This window comes from Anabrus simplex, chromosome 7, assembly GCF_040414725.1.
Source record: "Anabrus simplex isolate iqAnaSimp1 chromosome 7, ASM4041472v1, whole genome shotgun sequence".
NCBI lineage: Eukaryota > Metazoa > Arthropoda > Insecta > Orthoptera > Tettigoniidae > Anabrus > Anabrus simplex.
In genome coordinates this window covers 233,389,103-233,412,209 of record NC_090271.1, presented here as the reverse complement: position 1 = coordinate 233,412,209, position 23,107 = coordinate 233,389,103, and the positions used below count along the sequence as shown (strand labels likewise).

Below are 23,107 nucleotides of genomic sequence, written 5' to 3'. Positions count from 1 at the left end.
ATAGGATCAGATGAGTTAGTGGAAGATATAACAGTTCCTAAAATGAAACATCAATTTACCTATAACCATAGTTAAGATAAATGGAATGAGAATATACTGCTTAGCGGATTCTGGGGAAAGCATTAGTGTTATTTCCCAAGCCCTATTTCACGAGATTGAAAGAAGGATAAAAGTTCCAACGATACCAGTGTCAATAATTAAAATAACACATATCATACCGGAAAATTCGATGGAGTGTAAAATAGACTTATTTAAGAACTGGAAACGGCAATATAAATTTTGAATATTCATTCATGGTGATGAATAGAATAAATAAAATATTATACTAGGTATAGATTTTATGATAATCACCGGGATGACAATCGACATGGAAAGACAAAAGATCCGATGCTCTATACACCAAGTAATGGCAATGAAATAATGGAAAGAATCAGCTTAAATAGAAACATAGATAATAGTGAGCAAATGAGAATAGAAGAACAGGAAATCTACAATAACCCGGAAGTATACTTAGGTCAGAATGAGATTCAGAGGGATGCTGATGTCATGGAAGCAGAAATGTTATATAGTAGTGAGAAAATTATGAGCATAGAAGAGGAAGAGGAATATTCAGGTATATGGAAGAGTATCGTAGAAACCGAGATTTCGTCAACAGAAAAAACAAAATTATTTGAGATCATAAAGCAGTATTCAATTCTCAAAAAGGAACCAGAGAAAATTCCGAATTTTAAACACAAGTTATTGGTAAATGGCTGGACGCAGTATAGAGGAAAAATTGTACGATATCCCAGAAAAATAATTTCAAGAAGTAAAGGAGCTTATCCAGGGAATGCTAGATGACGGTATAAAAATTAAAACAACCACACCATATCTCAATCCGTAGGCGGTAGTAAAGAAAAGCAACGAGAGGATGTGCTTAGACGCTAGGCAACTGAACGAAAAGGTAATTCCAGAATATGACCAAGTGCCCAAATAAAAGACATAATAAAGACATTCAAAAGCATGCGATACTTTACAAGTATGGAGTTTATTTCTTCATTTCACCATATTATTCTTGAAGAAAAGTCAAGCCCACTTACTGGATTTATGTCCGATAACCAAACATCCGCATACTGTAGGCTAAAATTCTGTCTTAAAATAGTTGGGTAGAATTGATAAGAGCCAGATAGAAATCTGACATCCGAAGCGAAAGGATTTGTAACGTGCTACGTGGATGATTTAGTATTTGCATCCGAGACATTCGAGGAACACTCTAGAAAATTAATGAAGCTGCTAGAGAATTTAAAGAATACAGGTTTCAAGATAAACTTAGCAAAATCAAAATTCTGCCAAGCACAAGTACTATTTGTAGGGCATGTCATTGACAGTGAAGGGATATCACCTAACCCTGTAATATTCAAACGATATGTGATCGCCCGACCAAGATAAAAAATCAGGCAATTCTTAGGTATGACACAATTCTTAGCAGACCATTGCAGTGGGTATGCCGAAACAGCAGCGCCGTTACAAGAATTGTTGAAATTAAATAATAGATGGAAATGGGACCATGAGACAGAACAGGCATTTCCTGAGATGGAAAAGTTGATGCTAAATAGCATAACGTTAGGCTACCCAGACTATGAAAAATAATTCATTATACAGTCAGACGCATCCAGCATAGGAGTAAGTGGCTGTCTATACCAAGAAGATAAGGATAATCCTAAAAGATGTGTATAATTAGCATTTACAAGTCGAAAGCTGAGGAGGCACGAATGCCATTACACGACGACGAACGATAACTTTTGTCAATAGTTTATGCCATGCAGCACAGGAGAAAAATAGTGTGTGGATATCCCACAAACTTAAGAACGGATCATAAAGCACTAGTGTTTGGAATAAAAGCTGCTGTGACTAATGAACGAATCACAAGGTGGATGTTGTTTACACAGAAATTACAGATAAAAGTAGAGCACTCTAGTGGAAAAGATAGTGTGTTGGCAGATGCGTTCAGTAGGAATCCAGCAGAAAGGGAAGAGATAATGCAACACATAGAATTAGTACAAAAAGACCAGGAACTACTAGAGCGATTATGGGACATAAGCAGGTTACAGAGGTCGGGTGATAATCTAGCCCAAATAATAAGGAAACTAGAGAAAAACTTCCCTGGCAATGTCAGAGAAACAGAGTCAACACAAAAATATTCATTAGGAATGGGACACTGGCAAGGATTCTCAAGATATTCGTTTCATAGGAAATATTGTAGGCAAGAACAAAAACAGGACACGCATTGTGGTACCAGAAGAATTGCACAGAAAAATTATGTGGCACACCCACAGGATAACTGGTCATGGTGGCTTTAATAAGGTGACGCACACAATATTGGAAAGATTTACTTGGAAAGGATTAAGAAGTAGCTTTTGGCAGATCCCACTGAGAGAAGACAAGCCTCTTACTGTATTTAGTCATAAGAACAGCTTGTATTATTTTTATCGTGTTCCCTACGGGACTAAGACGAGTACAGCAGCTTTGATTAGAGCATAGCATTCTGGCTCTTCATAACATACCTGTCCTTGAGAGGAGTGACCGTCCTCTGGTAGGTGGATTTCCTGTGATTTGTTTTGCCGCCAATACGATGTGACAGGTATACGGTAGAGACGAGTTCATTAACCAAGGTTACGTCTCTTTTCTTATGCATTGCCATGAATGATGTTACCTAGAATTTGATCTGCTATAACAAGGGTTATTAACACTGGAGATTTAAGATTTGTAGATTCCCCATAGACAATATTAAGTGATCCCTAAAACTTGTAATACTTTTATGTGTTCGCGTGTGTGATGTGGTAGTTGCACAGCAAGAATTTACAAACACCTGAAAGAGTGAAAGTGCAAGAGGATTAAGTAATATATTATGTTTGTGTTATCTTTGTACTGGTGTAAATTGACTTGTCAATGGTTTCAAGCACTGATTCATGAAATCAGCAAGATCTGATGAATACTTGGTAGAGTGAGATATCAAAACTCGCTAAGTAAAATATGTTTTGTATTTTTTACAAAATTTTAAAGTGTTATATATTATCTGTTGTAATTAAATTTTATGTGGAATCATCAAGATAACAAACACTGAGTCATATCAGAGACCAAGAAGTAATTTTGTGACATGTTTCATGTGTACAATTTTGTACAATGAGGGAATTGAGAGTTACTTTACACACAAGTGTATGATTAAGAGAAATGTAAATGGCAGAGTGTAGGCGTGAGCGTTCAACTGAACGGTCACTTGTTTTGCGCTCAGAGGGGCGAATGTAATGTTTTGAACATCACAGGATGTATATAAAATGACTAAACTGTGGAATTAATTGGAATAATGTGTATATATAATTTATGCTACGCCATTCTAAATTATTATGATTATATATGGGGTTTTTGTTCATCTGTTTCACATTAATATCTCATTTCTTTGCATTACGGCAATAACGAAAACTGAACGAGTTAAGTCTTGAGTAAGGTATTAAAACATCAGCCGTATTAATAGCTTGCAGTAAATTTTCAGTAGCCCGAGGTCAGGCGACCGGACACGCCATGCTAATTTTAGCCATTTACCAGGAAAAGGACATCATTGAGATTGCAGAATTACACCACTCCCTCCATATTCTGAAGAGACAGTTAGAACTTGCCAACTTCTACTTTTCGAACTTCACTACATGACGCTTACGAAGCGCGCGAACATTCAACTTATGTGTATGAACGTTACGAAACAAGGTGATGAATATACAGCGATGAAAAGAAGGGATAAAACATCAGATTTACTGGACCATGTTATATGGGAGATGAAGGCAGATTTGGGGGCCTTTATACTTCAAAGACATAAGCTCGTGGAGGTCTTAATAGTTAATAGTTGAATAACTTAACGTCTTAACGACAGCGGTCTTAACATATTAATACGAGAATATCGTAATGTCTCAGCTTTCGAACGTCTTAGCGTCTGATTGTCATGTTGATAGAGGAAGGAGGTCTTTCTCGTCATTATTATTATGCGAGAGAAGACAAGGCCGGCAGCAAGAGGAGGTTCTCCGTTTTGTTTACAAGATCACTTTACATCTTTGTAGAGCACTACTCAAAGTTACTGTCATTGAGTACTGTCTCAATGACGTGTGATAAAGTTAGCGAGAGACCGGCTTTTGAATTATCTGGAACAGGAGATAATTTTGTCTTATCATTAGCTACGCTACATTTCTCTAATTTGGAAGAATATAGGTATATTCTCCCCATGAACGCAACCCAAGTTGGTTTAGATATTGAAATCAAAGCTTATTACCACATTATGTGATGAGTAATATGGGAAGTGTTAAGGTCACGAAAGTTGTTGTCCAATTAGTGGGGAATGCACACATCGGAAATAGGACTGATACGACGAGAGATAACAACGACAGTACTAGAGGAACATCAAACTACAGCTCCCACATCGTCGAACGTGTCCAGATACCACAATCTACAAATGGTGAGCTATGGTAAAAATTACTGCAAGTCTCCGCGTAACAGTTCATTTTATTAAGTTTTATTTCATTCAATTTTCTTTTGTTTCCGTTAGTTTAGTTTTCGTAAGTATGCCGTCACGTTTATCACCCTATTTCAATTGGTACTTTAATAAATTCTAATTAATGATCCTTTACTTCCTAGTTTATGTGAACTGAATGGTTAGTGCCTTCTCACCCCACCTCTGGGAGTATTTAGAATCTCATTACATATTACAATTAATTATTAACTATTCTATTCAGGCCATAAGCTTGAATGCTGGCGCCCAAGGGATATTGTTTATGGAGAGGGAAGTGAGCGAGTATTTATTTATATTAAAACTACCTTAAGGTACCCGTGCTTCACTATGGAATTCTACATTGTATACAGAATACTAGGTTAGGTAGTGTTCACGTTTTAAGATTGTATAAAATTGCATTGCTCTTAACGTTACCCTAGAAATGCGACGGGGAAGTCACCAAACGTCTCATCTTACGTGAAGACTGGGTTAGGGAGTTTTCATTGTGATGGCAGGCCCTCTTGCCTACCATCAGTAACATTCTGGTTGGAAGTTTTCATAATGGCAGACAGTCACTCTCCACCTGGCTTTTTACATCCTCCGAAAGACTGTTTTAGTTGTTTTCCCAATTGAAATCAACATTGGCCATTACAATGACAAGGAAGCAATGCTTTCGAATGAAATATTCAATCAAATGAAAAACCACACATTTTATCACTTTTAACAAACAACACTACGCAGCCGATCTAACAGTCCAAAGTTCCAGAGCTGGAATGGCCAGGTCGCAGACAGCCGTGAGCTGTGAACACTCCTATGCTACTATTCCGTTAAGTGTGAACGCTGTTCATTTCAATCAGCGCCTCAGAGTAGGGATCGAATAACTGGAATACTACGATGAACCAGTGTGTTACGTACGAGCAGTACCAGAAAATATATAAACGAGAGGAATGGCATGCTAAAGAAGAAAGTTATCTAACTCCCCAGCTATTTCCCGCTAATATTCCGGCAGGCTACTATACTCGGTACACAATAGTAATCAATCTGTCGGAGATGAGTGGCAGCATAAGAGACAAAGAATATCACAACAAACAATGGTCAATGTAATGTTACTGTTGATCAATTTTGTGAGCTTTCGATATAGTAGACCTTCACAATTAGTTTTCTTCTGACTGAAATACCACTCTTATCATTGTCGGTACGGTAAAACTAATAAAACATAAATAATCGGAAATTGTGTTCTCTATAACTTTCAACTTTTGTTAATTAGTACTTTTCCACAGGAACGATAACATAGGAATTTAAAAAATAAATTTTAGGCATCTTCCCCTGAACTACCATTTCAATCAGGTTGAATAACAAAGTTTAAATCTTATAGTGTAATCTATTATTCCCCGTCTATATATACCGATTTTTATTAAATTCTGTTCACCCATTTTCTCGTGGCCCGACGTTGATATGTACTTAGCAACAAAAATACAAATTCATGGATATCTCTATTATCATAGTCGGTACGGTAAAAATTTTGTGTATAAGACATAAATGACCGGGAATTTAGTTATATATAACTTCAGTTATGTAGTATTTATCGATAGAACCACTAATAACATAAATATTTGAGAATTATATTTTAGGCTTTTCCCTAAACTAGGTACCATTTCACTCAGCGTGAATAAAATTTAATATAGCCTAGTGACTCATTCCCCGACTTTACATACCAATTTTCGTTAAAATCTCTTCAGCCGTTTGCTCGTGATGCGCGTACGTACATATATACAGACAGACAGACAGACAGACAGACAGACAGACAGACAGACAGACAGACAGACAGACAGACAGAGAGAAATTACTGAAAAGTCTTCTTCTTCTTTACTATCCTATTTCAATCCACTGCTGGATGTAAGCCTCTACCATATGCTTCCATAGTCTTCGGTCTTGTGCCACTTGGAACCAACGTGTTCCAGCCAACAGCTTTATGTCGTCCAGCCATCTTTTCTGGGGTATTCCAATGCCTCCCTTGTGTACCCATGGTCTCCAGTGAACAATCCTAGAGGTCCACCTGTTGTAGTCTCGTCGAGCCATGTGTCCTACACATCGCCATTTTAGTTTTGATACTCTCTCCAGAATGTCTGTTACATTCGTTCTCCTGATGTCCTCTGAACGGATATTATCCCTAAGGCTGATCCCTAGCATCTGCCGGTCCATAGCTCATTGTGTTCGCTAAAGCTTGCGGGCACTTGCCTTAGTCATTCATTGTTTTCAGACAGTAAGTATTAACTGGCAGCACGCACGTATTATAAACCTTGGTCTTCAGGTCAGTTGGTCAAGATGAATCTTGGTAGTTTTCAAAATGCTATCCAACTCTTACCTATGCTACGATGAGTTTCTGCACGTTGGTTGCCTTTTCCAAGTTTTATCTTGTGTCCAAGATAGATATACTCATCGACAGCTTCTATACGTTGGCTTCCCGTTTTAAGTGGTTGACTGCCTGTGCTTAGAATTTTCGCTTTACCAATGTGGAAATTGAAAAGTAAAAAGTACATTTCCTTGTTACTGTGGACATGACCGATGAAGAAATACCATTATTTTAACATTCTGAGCAATATACAGACAAAACTCGTACATTATATATAGATTAAGGTGACCCGGCACGTCACAACGTCAACGTCCAAGTACCTGTCTCACATATTAATAATACGTAAGTTTTACGTACCAACGATAATGTGTCAATTCTAAAATTACGTAAAAGAAGCGCAGTGACTTAACAAAAATAAACTCTCCCGGCATTCTCTCCTCACTCACGCATCTAAATGCTATGGTGACATCATCCACATTAATCTGTGGAAGCATAGCACGGAGATGGTCTTTTGGGGGTAACGCGGGAAGGAGCAGTGAGCACTTATATGACGTGTACACATTAATTTTACGCATTTTAGTATTCTACGGTCAAACTAAACCTTGATCACAGATTTTACAGCTTCGAAAATGTAAATCGCTTATTTTTAGCTACTGTTTAAAGAAAAATACGATTTTAGGTTAGCTGCGATGTTAGAAATGCGTTTTATTTCATTTACCATCATTCTGTTAAATAGACTTGGCCCACTTTGCAAATGGACGACTCACTTTTAAAAGAGCCATGTTAATGGTATTTTCTTCAGAGTATGCTGGTTGCCACTGATCAGGTCCGCAGGTGGCCATATCCGTGGCCCTAGACAATTTAGATTTCTTTGTCCAAGTATAGTACGCGCACCTTTTCTTGAGCCCTGGTTCCCATTCGTTACTATGGAGATTCGGGCTCAAGAAAAGGTGCGCGTACTATAATGTGTTTCGGCAAGGGATACTTATTCCGGTTTTCTCTTGAAGACTAGTGTAAATTTCTGACACATATTCTTTGCAGCAGAGCTCTAAATGAGTATCCATGTACATTGTCAGTGATTGCATAAATAGCTGCCGTATGTTAAGTACCATGATTTGCTGAAATAATATGTTGTAAACGTCAGTGGAAATTTGAACACGACTATCAGTATGTAGTTCTGGCATCTAGTTACTTAAGCCAAGTGTTAATCAAGTAAAAGCAAAGCAAAGGAGCAGTCATCTCCACACAGGCCATGAAGGCCCTTGGAGGGGTGGAATGTAAAGGCTTCCACTATCCGAAACCTCGGCACTTGATGGGGTAGATTGGTTAGCTCTACGCCCGGCCGCCTTTGCCCCCAGGAATTAACCTGGTACACATTTTTTGGTGTAAGCTGAGTGAACCTCAGAGCCATGTGCACCTTCGGAAGTGGAAATCTCATTTCTTAAATTTTACGACTTCCTGACGGGGATTCGAACCCACGTCCTTCCGGGTGAACGGAGCACGCCTTTACCGCCTCGGCCAGGCAACCCCAGTATGAATGAAGTATTCCACCCTAACTGTTAATTCCATAAAGCAGTTGCGATTGAATTAAGGCATAGATGGTACAGGCTTTTGTACTTTAAAATATATAAATAAGCTTCTGAAATTTAATGATATTTTCTGATGCATAAAAATTCAATTTTAAAGAACTGTCTATAACTATCCCTAGTTATGTAACATGTATTGATTTTTGTAAATTTGCAGTTGCATGCATTTGCGTAATTCGGGGGTGGCAAGGGGTGGAGTTTCCACCCAAATATTTTGAAAGAAAACAAATATTTGTAATATTACGGACATAGACATACATAATTTACAAGTAGACACTATGTTTTTCGTTATTTTGATCATTGAAACAAAATGATCGTTGCAAAATGGTGTAGGCTACCTATATAAATTTGATAGAAATACATTTCATTATTGTTCAATTTCACCTTCCCTTCTCAGTTCTAATTAAAATGTCAATAACAAGTCCCAAGTAAAGTGCTGACGGGTAGGCGTCGAACGTGACAGTCTGCGGGCTGTGGCTCTATACGACGAAGTTGCAAAATCAGTGAACAAAAGGACAGGTGATGTTTTAGAATTGAAGATTTTTAGTCAATATTTTTCAATCAATGCATGGAGATAGAAGAGAAATGTGAATTTTGTGCAGCATAGTTGCCAAGAAAGGTAACAATCCAGCGAAAATTAGCGGTGGAAATAAAACTCCATTTGAGACAGTGCAACAGTACTACAAATTTACAATGCTGTTTCAAGTCATTGACGTACTTAAGCAAGAGATAGATACCAGGCTTCAAGAAAATAGCTTCGACCTCAACCATTTAAGTAAAGTTCTAAAAAGAAGCGAAGTAGATTTGGCCAGAGTAATATATTACTGTAAATTTTTACACTTTTTACATGAAACCCTTTCTTTCTGAACTCCGGTGTTTGATGTTACAAAATAGAGGATTCAAAAAACAAATATATCCAAAAAAAATCTTCCGTTTTTTGTAGAGAAATATTTGAAAAGTGTGTTCAGCCTCAATTTTTGGACCCTCCTTGTTTTCATTTCCAATGAATTCAGCAACCGCATACTTGATGAGTTAAAAAACTACAGGTGCGGGATTACCCAAGAGATAATTATCGGTTTTTGACTATCAAAAGCAGAACTGATGTTGCCTTTTCAAAAGTAATTAATGATTTTAAATCCAATCGAAAGAGAAAACTTCATTTTTGATAAAAAAATACGGTGTGGTCAGATTATTTAAAATTAAATTAAAGTTGTCAGCTTGTTTCTTACCTTTACGGATAAAAATAGGCCAGGTAAAAATAAATATGATTTATGTCTACTTTTTAATTTCGTGCGAATGTTCTTTACTTTTCAGAGGTCTCATTATTAAATTAAAGTTATTAACACAGCATATTAGGAATAATTTTCTGATCACAAAATGTTCTCAAAAAGGGTCCACGGACCCCCTCCCAGTAACCCCTGCCACGTCAATCAAAATGCTCAAATTACGCCATGGTTGCATCTTTCGGTGTTGTTGCTGGTTGGTGCCTAAAGTCTTAGTGTTAAGTTGTCTGAGGGTTTCATTGTTTTATTATATGAGAAACAGAGAAATTGTGTTTAGCTTTTATTTAAAGTAAGAAGGTGATTGTTTAGCCATATCTGAACTATAGATAGGGTCCCTTAAGCTCTGGTGAATTTGCCCTCGCGCATTTCGCCCGTGATTGTGACAACTGTGTCATCAGCATATGAGGTTATTCTAACAGTTTAGCTCACACAGGTCATTGATATATAAAAGAAAAATAATTGATCCTAACGCTGTTCCTTGGGGTAGTCCATCATTTTTACTTGAGCACGTTTATTCAAGTTATCCTACCTTCTGTATTCTGTTATAAAGAAAGCTTTTAATTATATTTTAAAGAATTACAAGAACACCAAACATTTCAAGCTTTCTAAGGAGTATATTGTGGTCTAAGTTATCAATTGCCTTTGTTAAATGCATGAATTTCTATTGGATACTTTCCCATTGAATGGGAAACTGAAAAATCATTATGATCGCCAAACGTAGGAAAGACCGACTTTTACCTCAAAATTACCGACCCATCTCACTGCTGTCCCATATTTCAAATATTTTTGATAGGTGCCTTCTTAAGCGCCTAAATCGAGCCCTTACAAGCTACAATATCCAACTTGAGTAGTTTAGGTTCAGATCCAAGAGCTGTTCTCCTCTAAAGCTACTGCGTGTGGCTTATGATATTACCACTGCTATTGACCTCAAACAGGCGGCTCCGGCAGACATTCAACGTGCAACTGATACAGTGTAGCACTCACTGTTATTATATAAAATGCAATTCGATATAAATTGCTGTCGTAACTGAATGGGATTGTAGCCACGATTCCCAGCAGAATGTCGTTCTTTGTGAACGTAGATGAACAGCACTCCTCTATTTGTGTAAGAGAAGCGGGAGTACCCCGAAGGATGAAGACTGTACGTTCCATCCCTGACTTCAGATGATAACCCCACTACCATCGCAACCCATGACTAAGAATCTGGGTATGACCCTGGGCAGGAAGTTGCTGTGTTGTGATCACATTGCACAGGCTATCACTAGAGTGAAAGTCTATACGTCCACTTTATACCCTATGTTAAGTGATAGGCACTTACCTATTCGACTTCACCGAGCGAGTAGTCCGTGCGATTAGGGGCGGGCAGTTGTGAACTTGCATTCGGGAGATAGTAGGTTCGAACCCCACCGTCGGCAGCCCTGGGAAGTGGTTTCCGTAGTCTCTCATTTTCACACCAGTCAAATGCTGGACTGAACCTTAATTACGTCCCCGGCCGCTTCCTTCCCACCCCTAGCCCTTTCCTATCCCATCATCGCCACAAGACCAATTTGTGTGGTGCGACGAAAGCGAATTGTACAAAAAACCTATTCGACTCAAAAGTAGGCTTTATTTAGCCTACACTAGGCCTGTCCTGATGTACGACTGTGAACCCATATATCCCTAGAACGTTTATGAGAGCGCTACAAGTGGTTCAGAACAGGGCCATATCCATAACGACAAACTCCCCACGATTTATGAAATTACGAAAGCTACACACATTCCTACAGATACGAATAGTACGCCGTTCTGTGACGGCTCTATGTGTCCTAGATCGTATCCCTACATGTCCTCATGATCGCGGCATTGCATTAATTATGATACTTTTTCAATTTTCAAAATTGCCCACCAGTTGAAAAACTCGAGGTTTGTTGTTATTATATAAAAGATAAACTGATGTGTGTTAAATTAGGGTTTCTTCGTTCCTATTATATATTTAATACATACTGTAAACGGATACGAATTATTCCCCGATAGAGAATATCTTTAAGGTAAGTAGATACTCAACTTAGGTGTGTCTTTCTTTCCTTAAAAAGTCCATAATCTCGGTACATACACGTAAAGGGACCAGTTTTATTTCCTGGGACATGGATATCAATAGGAGGTATTAAAAAAACGGAAAACAATGAAGCTGGCTGGACATAGGCCAGAGCAAGGGTACACATAGTTAGAGGTTTCATAGTTTCACCAAAAACTAAACAACAGTCGAATGCTTTACTAGTAATTGTGTTCAATTGTGTATCAGGACAAAGATTAGACAAGAGGAAAAGTTCCACATTCCTGTATTGATGATGCAGTATCCGGAGAGAAAGGTTACATTGTCCATCGATACTCGAAGTGTAAGAGTTTGAGGCCAGCGACACGGTGCCCCAAGAAGGTAGGATGGGTACTCCTAATAATCTCTGTGCAGTCTTTTCATTAATACAACTTATAGAGCTCCCAGTACAGTATCCACCAAAGCGTGTGGTTGAAGGAAAGCTCAGCGCTGACATGTGATCGAACCAAAGAAATCATACGGTTATCGTAAATGTCACACAGACAAACACAAGCAAATATGTAAGGAGAAGGTAAATCGGTGTAAGTACACCGTGCCAAAGGAAAACATAGAGGGAAAAACAGAAAATCACACAAGGTACCATTAAATGATACGAGTAGCGAATGTTATCATCACAACTGAATGGAGCAATTTACGAGGAATAAAAATTGCCCAGCACGGTATGTACGTGCAGAAAATGTTGAAGAAAGGAGGAAGGACATTTTAAAGTTATGTTCAATTACTTCAAGGCATACAGAAAGACCTAGAGTTACTATATAGGCGTCCTTGATACATCAATATTCCACAGTTTCTGTTCAGCCAACACACAAAAGAAAAAGCATTTCGTGAAAAACTTGGAACAAATGATATAACAGTAACACAACCTTAATGCATAACATTAATACATTACCTAACCTATAACATAGATGTAAAATGTTCTCAAGTTATACACACATAACCTAACTTTAACGTTATCAATACGAGAAGCGTTTTCAACACAGAATCAGGATTGCCAGCCGAGGTAATTGTTTTGGAAAAGGACGAGCTTTGCAGAAAACTAGACTGCGATAAAACTGGAAGTTCTAAGGATGGCTTCTGGAACGGATAAAATTATTCAGCAACGAAGCTTCAACGATTAATTTAGTGATGCTTTTAAAATAATTGCTAACCTGATATATTTTAAGCTGAGGATTCCAACTGATGAACGGTAAATGTAGATTTTCAGCAAGTTTGCGGGTAACCATTCACTTTGAAGGGAGAAAAAATAAACCGATTTCGGAATTAATTTAAGAAGATATCACCGGAAGAATTGAAGGTCCAACAACTTCGGTGTCAACAGTTCAAACCATACCCAGGAAGGTTCAAGAATGGAGATTGTCGACTTGAGGTGATTTAGGGAGGTGTTTTTAGAGAACTGATATGGCTAGTCCACACCAATGTTAACAAACAACGTTAACAAAACAAAGCTAATAAACAATGTTAATGAAAACATTTCCCAACATAACTAATAAACATTTTTAACAAACTACTTCAACATTATGTCCACGCCTGAAAAGCTGTTTGTGAGGTTACGTTGCTTAAGGTCAGGAAGAAGAAAATAGACGCAAAGCGTGGCAAAGAAAAATATTGGAAAGGTGTTTAGCATTACGTTTTTAGATTATACTTGTCAGAACTTATAATTCATAATGCAGCAGGGTTTAAAAATCTTCTTGAGAATGCCCCCACATGACTTTCAGTTCTTCTTGACAACAATTGGGCCTGAAATGGCAAGAAATAGTACAGATTATCGGAAAGCTGACTCTACAAATTACAGGGTATTTGTAAACCTTAAGATTCCTAGCAACTGGTGACTCGGATATTTCCCTTATGTATTTATCTAGAGTATCAAACAAGCAATTTCAATTATTGTGCCTGAGGTATTTGAAAATTTATACAACAATCTCAAGGAATTGGTAAAGGTTCGAAATAAATCAAATCTTCATTTAACCTAGTTAGGATAATAATATTTTGATGATGCACAAGTGATTACGGAAGGTTATGTTTTTCAGCAAGGAGCGAAGCTGGAAGTAAAACTACATTAAAACACAGCTAAAAGAATATCATACAGAATTAAAAATACTGTATATTAGTACTTTCGCTTGAGATTTGATAGTCAATATTTATAAAAATAACAAGGAAGCATCGTATTCCGCGCTAAGAATTTGCGCGCTCTAATTGGGTCCTTGCGTATGTGCGAACCGAAATGTCAACGCAAACACGAAAGGTTAATGAAAAGGTTCATTCACAAAAGTTAAAGATACTTTGCTTGTCAGCATGTTCGAATAGTTAACGAACACGCTATTTCGCACAATAACGGTAAAAATTGTTCATAAACATTGTTCGTTAACAGTGTTTATTGAAAAAGTTAACGAAAACATTTTGGTCTGGACACACCTTTACATCTACTAACTACTTTTACGGATCATTTTGTCGATTTAAATGCCTATGTGGTACAATGTGCACCGTTCACTTGTGGTAAATTCACATTTATTTGTGAATTGGTGTCGAGTACTGCAAAGGGCTGTTGTGTTTCCTATTATTCTCTACTTCTTTACGAACACGCTAACCTAATATTGCTTCATCTTTATTGAGTAGTTCGAATTATGAATGATTTGGATAGAAATTATTATTTCCATATAAGTTTGTTCTGGAAGGAGACAAATGTAATTCACAAGAAGTAAATAAATGAAATAAATGAAAAATACCAATACGACAGTGTATAATAATTAGGGTCTGGAAGTTTTTGACGTAAAGAAGTACAAAATATGCAAGCACTATATGCGCTAAAAAAATTTCAATCACCACTGATCTGCAGGTGGCACCTGGGTGACTACCCTAAACGCATATCAACGGAAAATGACTGATTTTCCCTAAAAATATAACTACATACGACCAAAAAAGGTAAAATATGACTTAAACATTTTAGAGATAGGCAGCGAGTATTGGTGTGTTACTAACATTAAACGTGCCAGAAAATTATCAGCGATATGTAGCAGACACATTTAATCACGCAGACAGGCGAGAGGCAGTTCTCACACTGTTTTACTAAAATCGAACCAAAAATGAAGTACTTGAATGCTTTTTGGTACCTGTTGGCGTACGTTCGTCCAGCATCTTTTTCTCGGAATCATGTCTTCTAAACCTGGAACTTATCTTTATCGGGAAAAGTAGAAAAATACATCTACACAGTATTTTGAAATATTGTGTTTCAAAATAGACACAGATAACATGCACCTCGTTTAAAACTGCGCTGCAACTTCAACAAAAATGCTCAAGATATAACCAATATGACTTTATAACTGTAAAATGAGCACAAGATGACCAAAGCCAAAAATGGGCAGAAATATGCATTTATATGCAAAATAAAAATACTTTAAACGTGGTCAGCTAACCATCATACACATTTATTTTTCTGATTTCGGGATAAAATGGCCTCAGGAAAGAATTATAACTTTTCTCAAATATCCGAACATCAATAATAATAATTTCTATATTCATTCTTTATAACCAACTCTTAAACTGTAATGAGAAACAGTCTAATACGTCATAAATTTCTAAGCATTCAGAGCATTGAGTAATCTATTATACATACCAAGAGATCTTACAATAGTACCAATTTCACGGACGTCAACAGCTTTATCACCTCCATGGTCGAATACCTCAAATGCCTCTACAATTTTCTTCTCCAATTCGCTTGGTTCTGAAAAAGAGTGTGAAATTGTATTATTTAAATTTCGTATAAAAGAAAAAATTGTAATATAATCACATAATTGACGAAATTCGGCGATGACATTCAGACCATTCATTATATTCTATTACTAGATTTCCAAATTTTAATCATTGATTTATTCCACTTCGTTTTTCCACTACTAATTTCAAGTAAATCAACTTCATTTACAACACGACATAGCCCGGAAGGCAAGAATGAAAATTACACCCAGTATTCTGTTAAGTACCAATGCATCTACCGAACAGACTTCGGAGTATTTGAGCCCCTTTGTCTTTCTTTGACCGATACCTTCATTTTTCATTTGGCTACATAATATGAAGTTCAGAACCATGGAATAAGAAATTAATTGGAGCTAAGTTGGTGTCGTCACCTACCACTCGGAAGGCTAGATTAATGAGCTGCAAATTTTGATGATGGAATCATTTTGTCATAATTGGGGCCCGGATGTTGATGACATAAATATATCGAAAAATGACCAATAAAATGTCCCTAAAATTTCCTTTGAATGACCTCAAATTTAAAAGGATGACCAAAAAATAATCAGTTTCATAATAATTGCCATAGACATACAATGAGGTTAGAAGAACTGTATTGTAAAACAAAGATTTTAGTACAATTACTGTATTACTAATAAGTTATTAATCAATAAATTAACAATTATCACCAGGTCATTTTCATTTCTATTAAAATAATGTGAAAAATATAACACTAACTAAACATACCCTAGTTAGCATTGCAATACACCACCATAGTCATCCTTAAGTTGTCAAAAATGAAGGAACGGCGGTTGGCGACTATTATTGTTTTATACTTTGAGAAACTTCTCTCTGCTCCCACTGATGTAACAGGAGCATATTTGAAACACTCTATGTCACGGGTTGTTAAATCCTCTCCAAACATGGCACTTCAAGTCTTCATCTGACACAATACTGGCTACTTGGCCCAGTCTGATAACCGGTATTTTTATCTAATACAAAATTTATTTTCTGCAATTTGAACATTTTCTATACAATCTTCAGTTTTTTTTACTAAATCTATTGACTTGTTCAATACCATGCCACTCTCTTCTAGGTGGTTATGGTTTCTGACAAAAATGAAAAATTTGATTTTATGCAAGCCAATTTACCTTCTACTTGAAAGTCCGAAAACAGGTCCTGTGCACTCTGAATTGCCTTCTTAACATTTGACCCATCAATGCAATTCACTACTTCTCTTACTATCTGAAAATTGTCACAGTAGTATATGCATGCACTCAATCTGGTACCCCAGCATGTTAAAACTGATGCTGGAGGCAAAGATACATCAGGAGCTTTGTTTTTGAAATACTTAATTCGGGATTGTGCTTTGACAAAAAAATTATTTACTGCGGAAACTTGCCAATCTATTTCTGGAAAATTTGATCTGACCTCTTCCGCGATTCAATGAAAAGCATGAGCCAGACAAGTAAGATGCACCATCTAACTGTAAAATTATTTGATAGATTTTGCTGCCTTTACCAAGTAAGGCGCTGCATCTGTTAGGAAGAGTAGCATGTTCTCATGTTGCATTCCGCTAGGCCATATTAAAAACATGGATTTCTCGAACAATTTGCATATCTGATTGTGGTTAACCGCTTCCAAAATCTGTGAGGTCAGAAGAAAAGTTTGCCCGGGGCTATTAGTTTCAAGGGTCCGTATAACTACATTATCCACATAACGTATGTAGTCTCGTCAGTTTATATTTTTCCCCTTCACACATTCACGTATTCGGTTTAATTGGTCTTCATAACATCTGATAGGTAGTTTGTACACAATATTGATTCGTTTGGAATAATATAACCAGTGTGGCGTTCAAGGAAATCACTTAATTTAGGATTGTTTAGTTTTTGTAGCGGAATATTTGCACTAACAAACACTTCACATAATTCTTTTTAATAGAAATATGACTTCTTACGTGACGTCGAAGCGGTTACTTTTAACAGTAACGGGGACACTTTCGTTTTGTTCACATTTTCAAGACATCTCAAATTTATTTCGCACCCCACATGTTGTACGGCAGTAGCGTAGCCAGGATCTACCGATGGAGGGGAAGGTTTGTTGTTACAAAATGATGGTAGAACACAAAGAATGTGCATGGATAACTTGTCATTATAAGGACACTGCTACAAATAAATTACAGATCTCTTGGTTCTACAATTATGTCTCTGAATGTTTATTTTGTTTATTCTCAGATTCTGTTTATTTTCTTCTTGTAACATTTCCATGGGGTTTCTTACCCCCAGTAACCGCTGGGTACGCCACTTTTGTACGGTGAACCTTTTATCTGCAGCAAATTTAATGTCGAACACTTTGCAGGAAAATACATTTCCATCGGTAGAGAATTTGTTTTCACTGAACTCTGTCATATTGTTTTCATTTCAATATTGCACTGCACAACAAAAAGCCACACACCTAAAACGCACACATTAAAATTCCTATAGTTGCAGGTTAAATCAGTGAACGATCAGAGGCCATCAGGAGTGAATCCAAGGGGGGAGTGAAGAACTCGGGGAAATCTCCGCCAAATGGTCAGGTGAAGAAACGAAAAATGTTACATTTACAGGAATTAAATCATTAAGGAGAAGACCATTGTCTAGGCTCTAGGGTGATATAAAGATATATACTAAGTAACCACTGTGAATTGTAAAGAAGGTACAATTTGCATAGCAAGAGGCCACACATTGTGGCATTATAAAATGAAACGATAGGTAGGCATGTCGCCGGTCTTTCTGTTAATAGATCCAACTTGACCTTGAGGAAGAAGGAAGAGTGAGCGGGAGTAAATGGTCAAAGCACTCAGCCCTTTATAAATTATTTTTTAATTTCGTGTGGCTATTTCTAGCCGAGTGCAGCCCTTGTAAGGCAGATCCTCCGATGATGGTGGGCGGCAACTGCAATGTGTAGGTAACTGCGTGTTATTGTAGTGGAAGATAGTGTTAGGCGTGGTGTGTGAGTTGCAGGGATGTTAGCACAAACACCTAGCCCCCGGGCCATTGGAATTAACCAATGAAGGTTAAAATCCCCGACCCGGCCGGGAATCGAACCCGGGACCCTCTGAACCGAAGGCCAGTACGCCGACCATTCAGCCAACGAGTCGGACACCCCTCTATTGAGTAAGCGCCGTGAATGACGAGAGAAATACCCCACCAACCTAAGAGACGTAGCAAGCTGGCAAAATTCGTCGTACCGAGCTCGATAGCTGCAGTCGCGTAAGTGCGGCCAGTATCCAGTATTCGGGAGATAGTAGGTACGAACCCCACTGTCGGCAGCCCTGAAAATGGTTTTCCGTGGTTTCCCATTTTCACACCAGGCAAATGCTGGGGCTGTACCTTATTTAAGGCCACGGCCGCTTCCTTCCCACTCCTAGCCCTTTCCTGTCCCATCGTCGCCGTAAGACCTATCTGTGTCGGTGCGACGTAAAACAACTAGCAAAAAAAATTGTCGTGATGATGGTTCCGCCGTTTGGGAGAAAATAAGTGAAAACTGAAGTATGTGTTTGTCTTTTGGGTTTTTGTTATATCATTATGCGTGTTTACCATCGGCACATCACAGCTCATAAAATGGTACCTAAGTATACAGTACACATTACCTATGTTAATACGGCAACAGCATTGTTTTCTAAGCTATTGTTTCCTGCTCTTTATTTGTATTTGTCTTGTTTGCTTATATACCCCTTACACTGGATATTTCATAGGAATAAACAAATAACGGGTGGTTCACAAGCCCCTTACTTTCTTCGGAGGTAGGTGTCCCAACTAACGCGTAAAATTATTTCCAATGAGTCTGTAGAGAGTTTTCCTCTATTATTAGAACCTGTGCTCAATGAATTGAACAGATCAAAACCAGGATAAAATTATGAATACTAACACAAACTACTACTAAACTACCGTAATTGTTTTACGTAACATGTGAGAAAATGTATGCATTCTATAAACAGGAGGTTACGTAACCAGAATGCAAAAACAAAGGCAATCGGCAACAACGGCGCTTGGCAAATTATCTAAAGTAGAAGAAATTGTTACGAAACTTGTAACCATTACCTTACGTAACAAAAGGGGAAGAGAAAGTAACCTGGTGTTGACCCACATTTTTACGTTCATCTGACTGAGTCAGCTTATCTGGTATTACGATGTACCACTACAAGCTATTCTTCTTCTACTGGCCTCCTTTCAATTTAAATTCCAGACCACCTGTGCGACTACGAAAAACAATTCCTGCTCTTCCAAAGGCTATTGTATTCAACATTTCTTTATCTTTGACGGCCTATTATTATACACCTTATTATATCGATAACCAACTATGTTATAATACCATACCGTTCACTTTTCTTAAACATAATGTTTTGACTGCCTATAAAAACTTATTCAAGTTTCCTTCACTGTTCCACTGTTTCACTATCCACGCTAATTGTTTTTGTTCATCACTTTGCCTGCACATCTCTTGCTGCTTAGTACTTAGAAACATTACTCTTAACTTCTATGTTTCCTTGCAAAAACCTACTAAATGTAGGTCACCAGACTTATTCCCACATAAAATACCTTGTGAGTTCTTTTTACTCCTAATCCACCCCTAGTTTTTAAATAATCCTATGAGCCACCATATTAAACCCCCTTTCATCTTTCTATTCCTAATTGTTATGTTTATCTTGGTGATTTGGAATACCTTATAGAGCAAATTAAGCGAAGCTCTATTCCTACATTCTTCTAACAGTCTTTGCATTTGTATATCCTTAATTCTTGGTATCAAACAATCAATACTGATCTGCATTTAGGGCAGTCGCCCAGGTGGCAGATTCCCTATCTGTTGCTTAGCTAGCCTTTTCTTAAATGATTTCAAAGAAATAGGAAATGTATTGAATATTTCCCTCGGTAAGTTATTCCAACACCTAACTGCCCTTCCTATAAATGAACATTGGCCCAAATTTTTTCTTTGAATTCCAACTTTATCTTCATAATGTGATCTTTACTACTTTTAAAGACATCACTCAAACTTATTCGCCTACTAATGACATTCCACGCCATTTCTCCGCTGGCAGCTCGGAACATACCACTTAGTTGAGGAGCTTGTCTTCTTTCTCCCAAGTCTTCCCAGCCCAAACTTTGCAACGTTCTTATAACGCTACTCTTTTGTCGGAAATCACCCAGAACAAATCGAGCTGCTTTTCTTTGGATTTTTACAGTTCTTGAATCAGGTAATCCTGGCGAGGATCCCATCCACTGGAACCATACTCTAGTTGGGGTCTTACTAGAGACTTATATCCACCCTCCATTACATCCTTACTACAACCCCTAAACACCCTCATAACCATGTGCAGAGATCTGTACCCTTTATTTACAGTCTCATTTATGTGATTACCCCAATGATGATCTTTCCTTATATTAACACCTAGTTACATACAATGACCCCCAAAAAGGAACTTTCACCCCCATCAACGCAGTAATTAAAACTGAGAGGACTTATCCTATTTGTGAAACTCACAACCTGACTTTTAACCCCGTTTATCAACATAGCATTGCCTGCTGCCTATCTCACAACATTATCGTGGTCACGTTGCAGTTGCTCACAATCTTGTAACTTATTTATTACTCTATACGGAATAACATCATCCGCAAAAAGCCTTACCTCTGATTCCACTTGTTTACTCATATCATTTATATATATAAGAAAATATAAAGGTCGAATAATAGTGCCTTGAGGAATTCCCCTCTTAATTATTACAGGGTCAGATAAAGCGTCGCCTACTCTAATTCTCTGAGATCTATTTTCTAGAAATATAGTAACCCATTAAGTCGCTCTTTTGTCTAGTCCAATTGCACTCATTTTTGCCAGTAGTCTCCCATGATCCACCCATTCAATTGCTTTAGACAGGTCAATCGCGATACAGTCCAACTGACGTCCTGAATACAAGATATCTGCTATACCTTGCTGGAATCCTACAAGTTGAGCTTCAGTGGAATAACCTTTCCTAAAACCGAACTGCCTTCTACGGAACCAGTTATTAATTTCGCAAACATGTCTAATATAATCCGAAAGAATGCCTTCCAAAGCTTACATTAAACGCATTACAAACTTACTGGCCTGTAATTTTCAGCTTTATGTTTGTCACCCTTTCCTTTATACACAGGGGCACTATAGAAACTCTCCATTCATTTGGCAAAGTTACTTCATGCAAACAATAATCAAATAAGTACTCCAGATATGGTACCATATCCCAACCCATTGTCTTTAATATATCCCTAGAAACCTTATCAATTCCAGTCGCTTTTCTAGTTTCCAACTTTTGTATCTTATTGTAAATGTCATTGTTATCATATGTAAATTTTATTACTTCTTGGCCTTAGTCTCCTCCTCTATCTCGACATTATCCTTGTAGACTGAATACTTCTGCCTTTTGAAGATCCTCACATACACACTCCCCTTGTTCATTATTTATTCCTGGAATGTCCTTCTTGGAACCTGTTTCTGCCTTAAAATACCTATACATACCCTTCCATTTTCCACTAACATTCGTATGACTGCCAATTATGCTTGCCATCATGTTATCTTTAGCTGCCGTGTTTGCTAGATTCAATTTCCTAGTAAGTTCCTTCAATTTCTCCTTACTTCCATAACCATTTATAACTCTATTTCTTTCCAGTCTGCACCTCATTCTTAGCCTCTTTACTTCTCTGTTATAATATAGTGGATCCTTACCATTCCTTACCACCTTTAAAGGAACAAACCTATTTTCACATTCCTCAACAATTGCTTTAAACCCATCCCAGAGTCTGTTTACATTTTTATTTACCATTTTTCAGCGATCATAGTTACTTTTTAAAAACTTCCTCATGCCTGTTTTATCAGCCATATGTTACTGCCTAATAGTCCTAATTTTAATACCTTCCTTTCTTTCACATTTATTTTTAACTAAGACAAAGACAGCTTCGTGATCACTAATACCATCTATTACTTCGGTTTCTCTATAAAGCTCATCTGGTTTCGTCTGCACCACATCCAAAGTATTCTTCTCTCTAGTTGTTCCATCACTTTCTGAATCAGGTGCCCTTCCCATATTAACTTATTTGCCATTTGTTGGTCATGCTTCCTGTCGTTCGCATTACCTTCCCAATTGACATTTGATAAATTGAGATCACCTGCTACTATCACATTCCTTTCCATATCATTTCCAACATAGCTGATTATCTTATCAAATAACTCTGAATCAGCGTCAGCGCTACCCTTTCCCGGTCTGTATACTCCAAAGACATCAAGATGATTATTACCGGTATCTTTAGAGAAGAGCCTTACACTCAGAATTTCATGTTTTTCATCCTTAACTTTTTCGTAGCTTACAAATTCTTCTTTCACCAGAATGAATACTCCCCCTCTTACCATTCCTATCCTATATCTACGATACACACTTCAGTTCCGTGGGAATATCTCTGCATCCTTTGTATCATTTTTCAGCCATGATTCAACTCCTATTACAATATCTGGTAAGTGTATATCCATTAAATTACTTAATTCTATTCCTTTATT

At 37.5% G+C, this 23,107-nt stretch overlaps 1 protein-coding gene across 1 annotated transcript in view; it reads right to left on the bottom strand.

The window, feature by feature from the left end:
• LOC136877790 (dynein regulatory complex protein 8) overlaps positions 1 to 22,640 on the bottom strand; it is a 47,066-nt gene extending 24,426 nt beyond the window's left edge. The window contains exons 1-3 of the mRNA XM_068228747.1: positions 22,539 to 22,640; positions 16,699 to 16,792; positions 15,435 to 15,542 (exon numbers count right to left, since the gene is read on the bottom strand). Of these exons, the coding sequence (XP_068084848.1) occupies positions 15,435 to 15,542; positions 16,699 to 16,792; positions 22,539 to 22,640 (304 nt within the window). The remainder of the gene's footprint in view (positions 1 to 15,434; positions 15,543 to 16,698; positions 16,793 to 22,538) is intronic.
• Between the last annotated feature and the right edge of the window lie 467 nt (positions 22,641 to 23,107).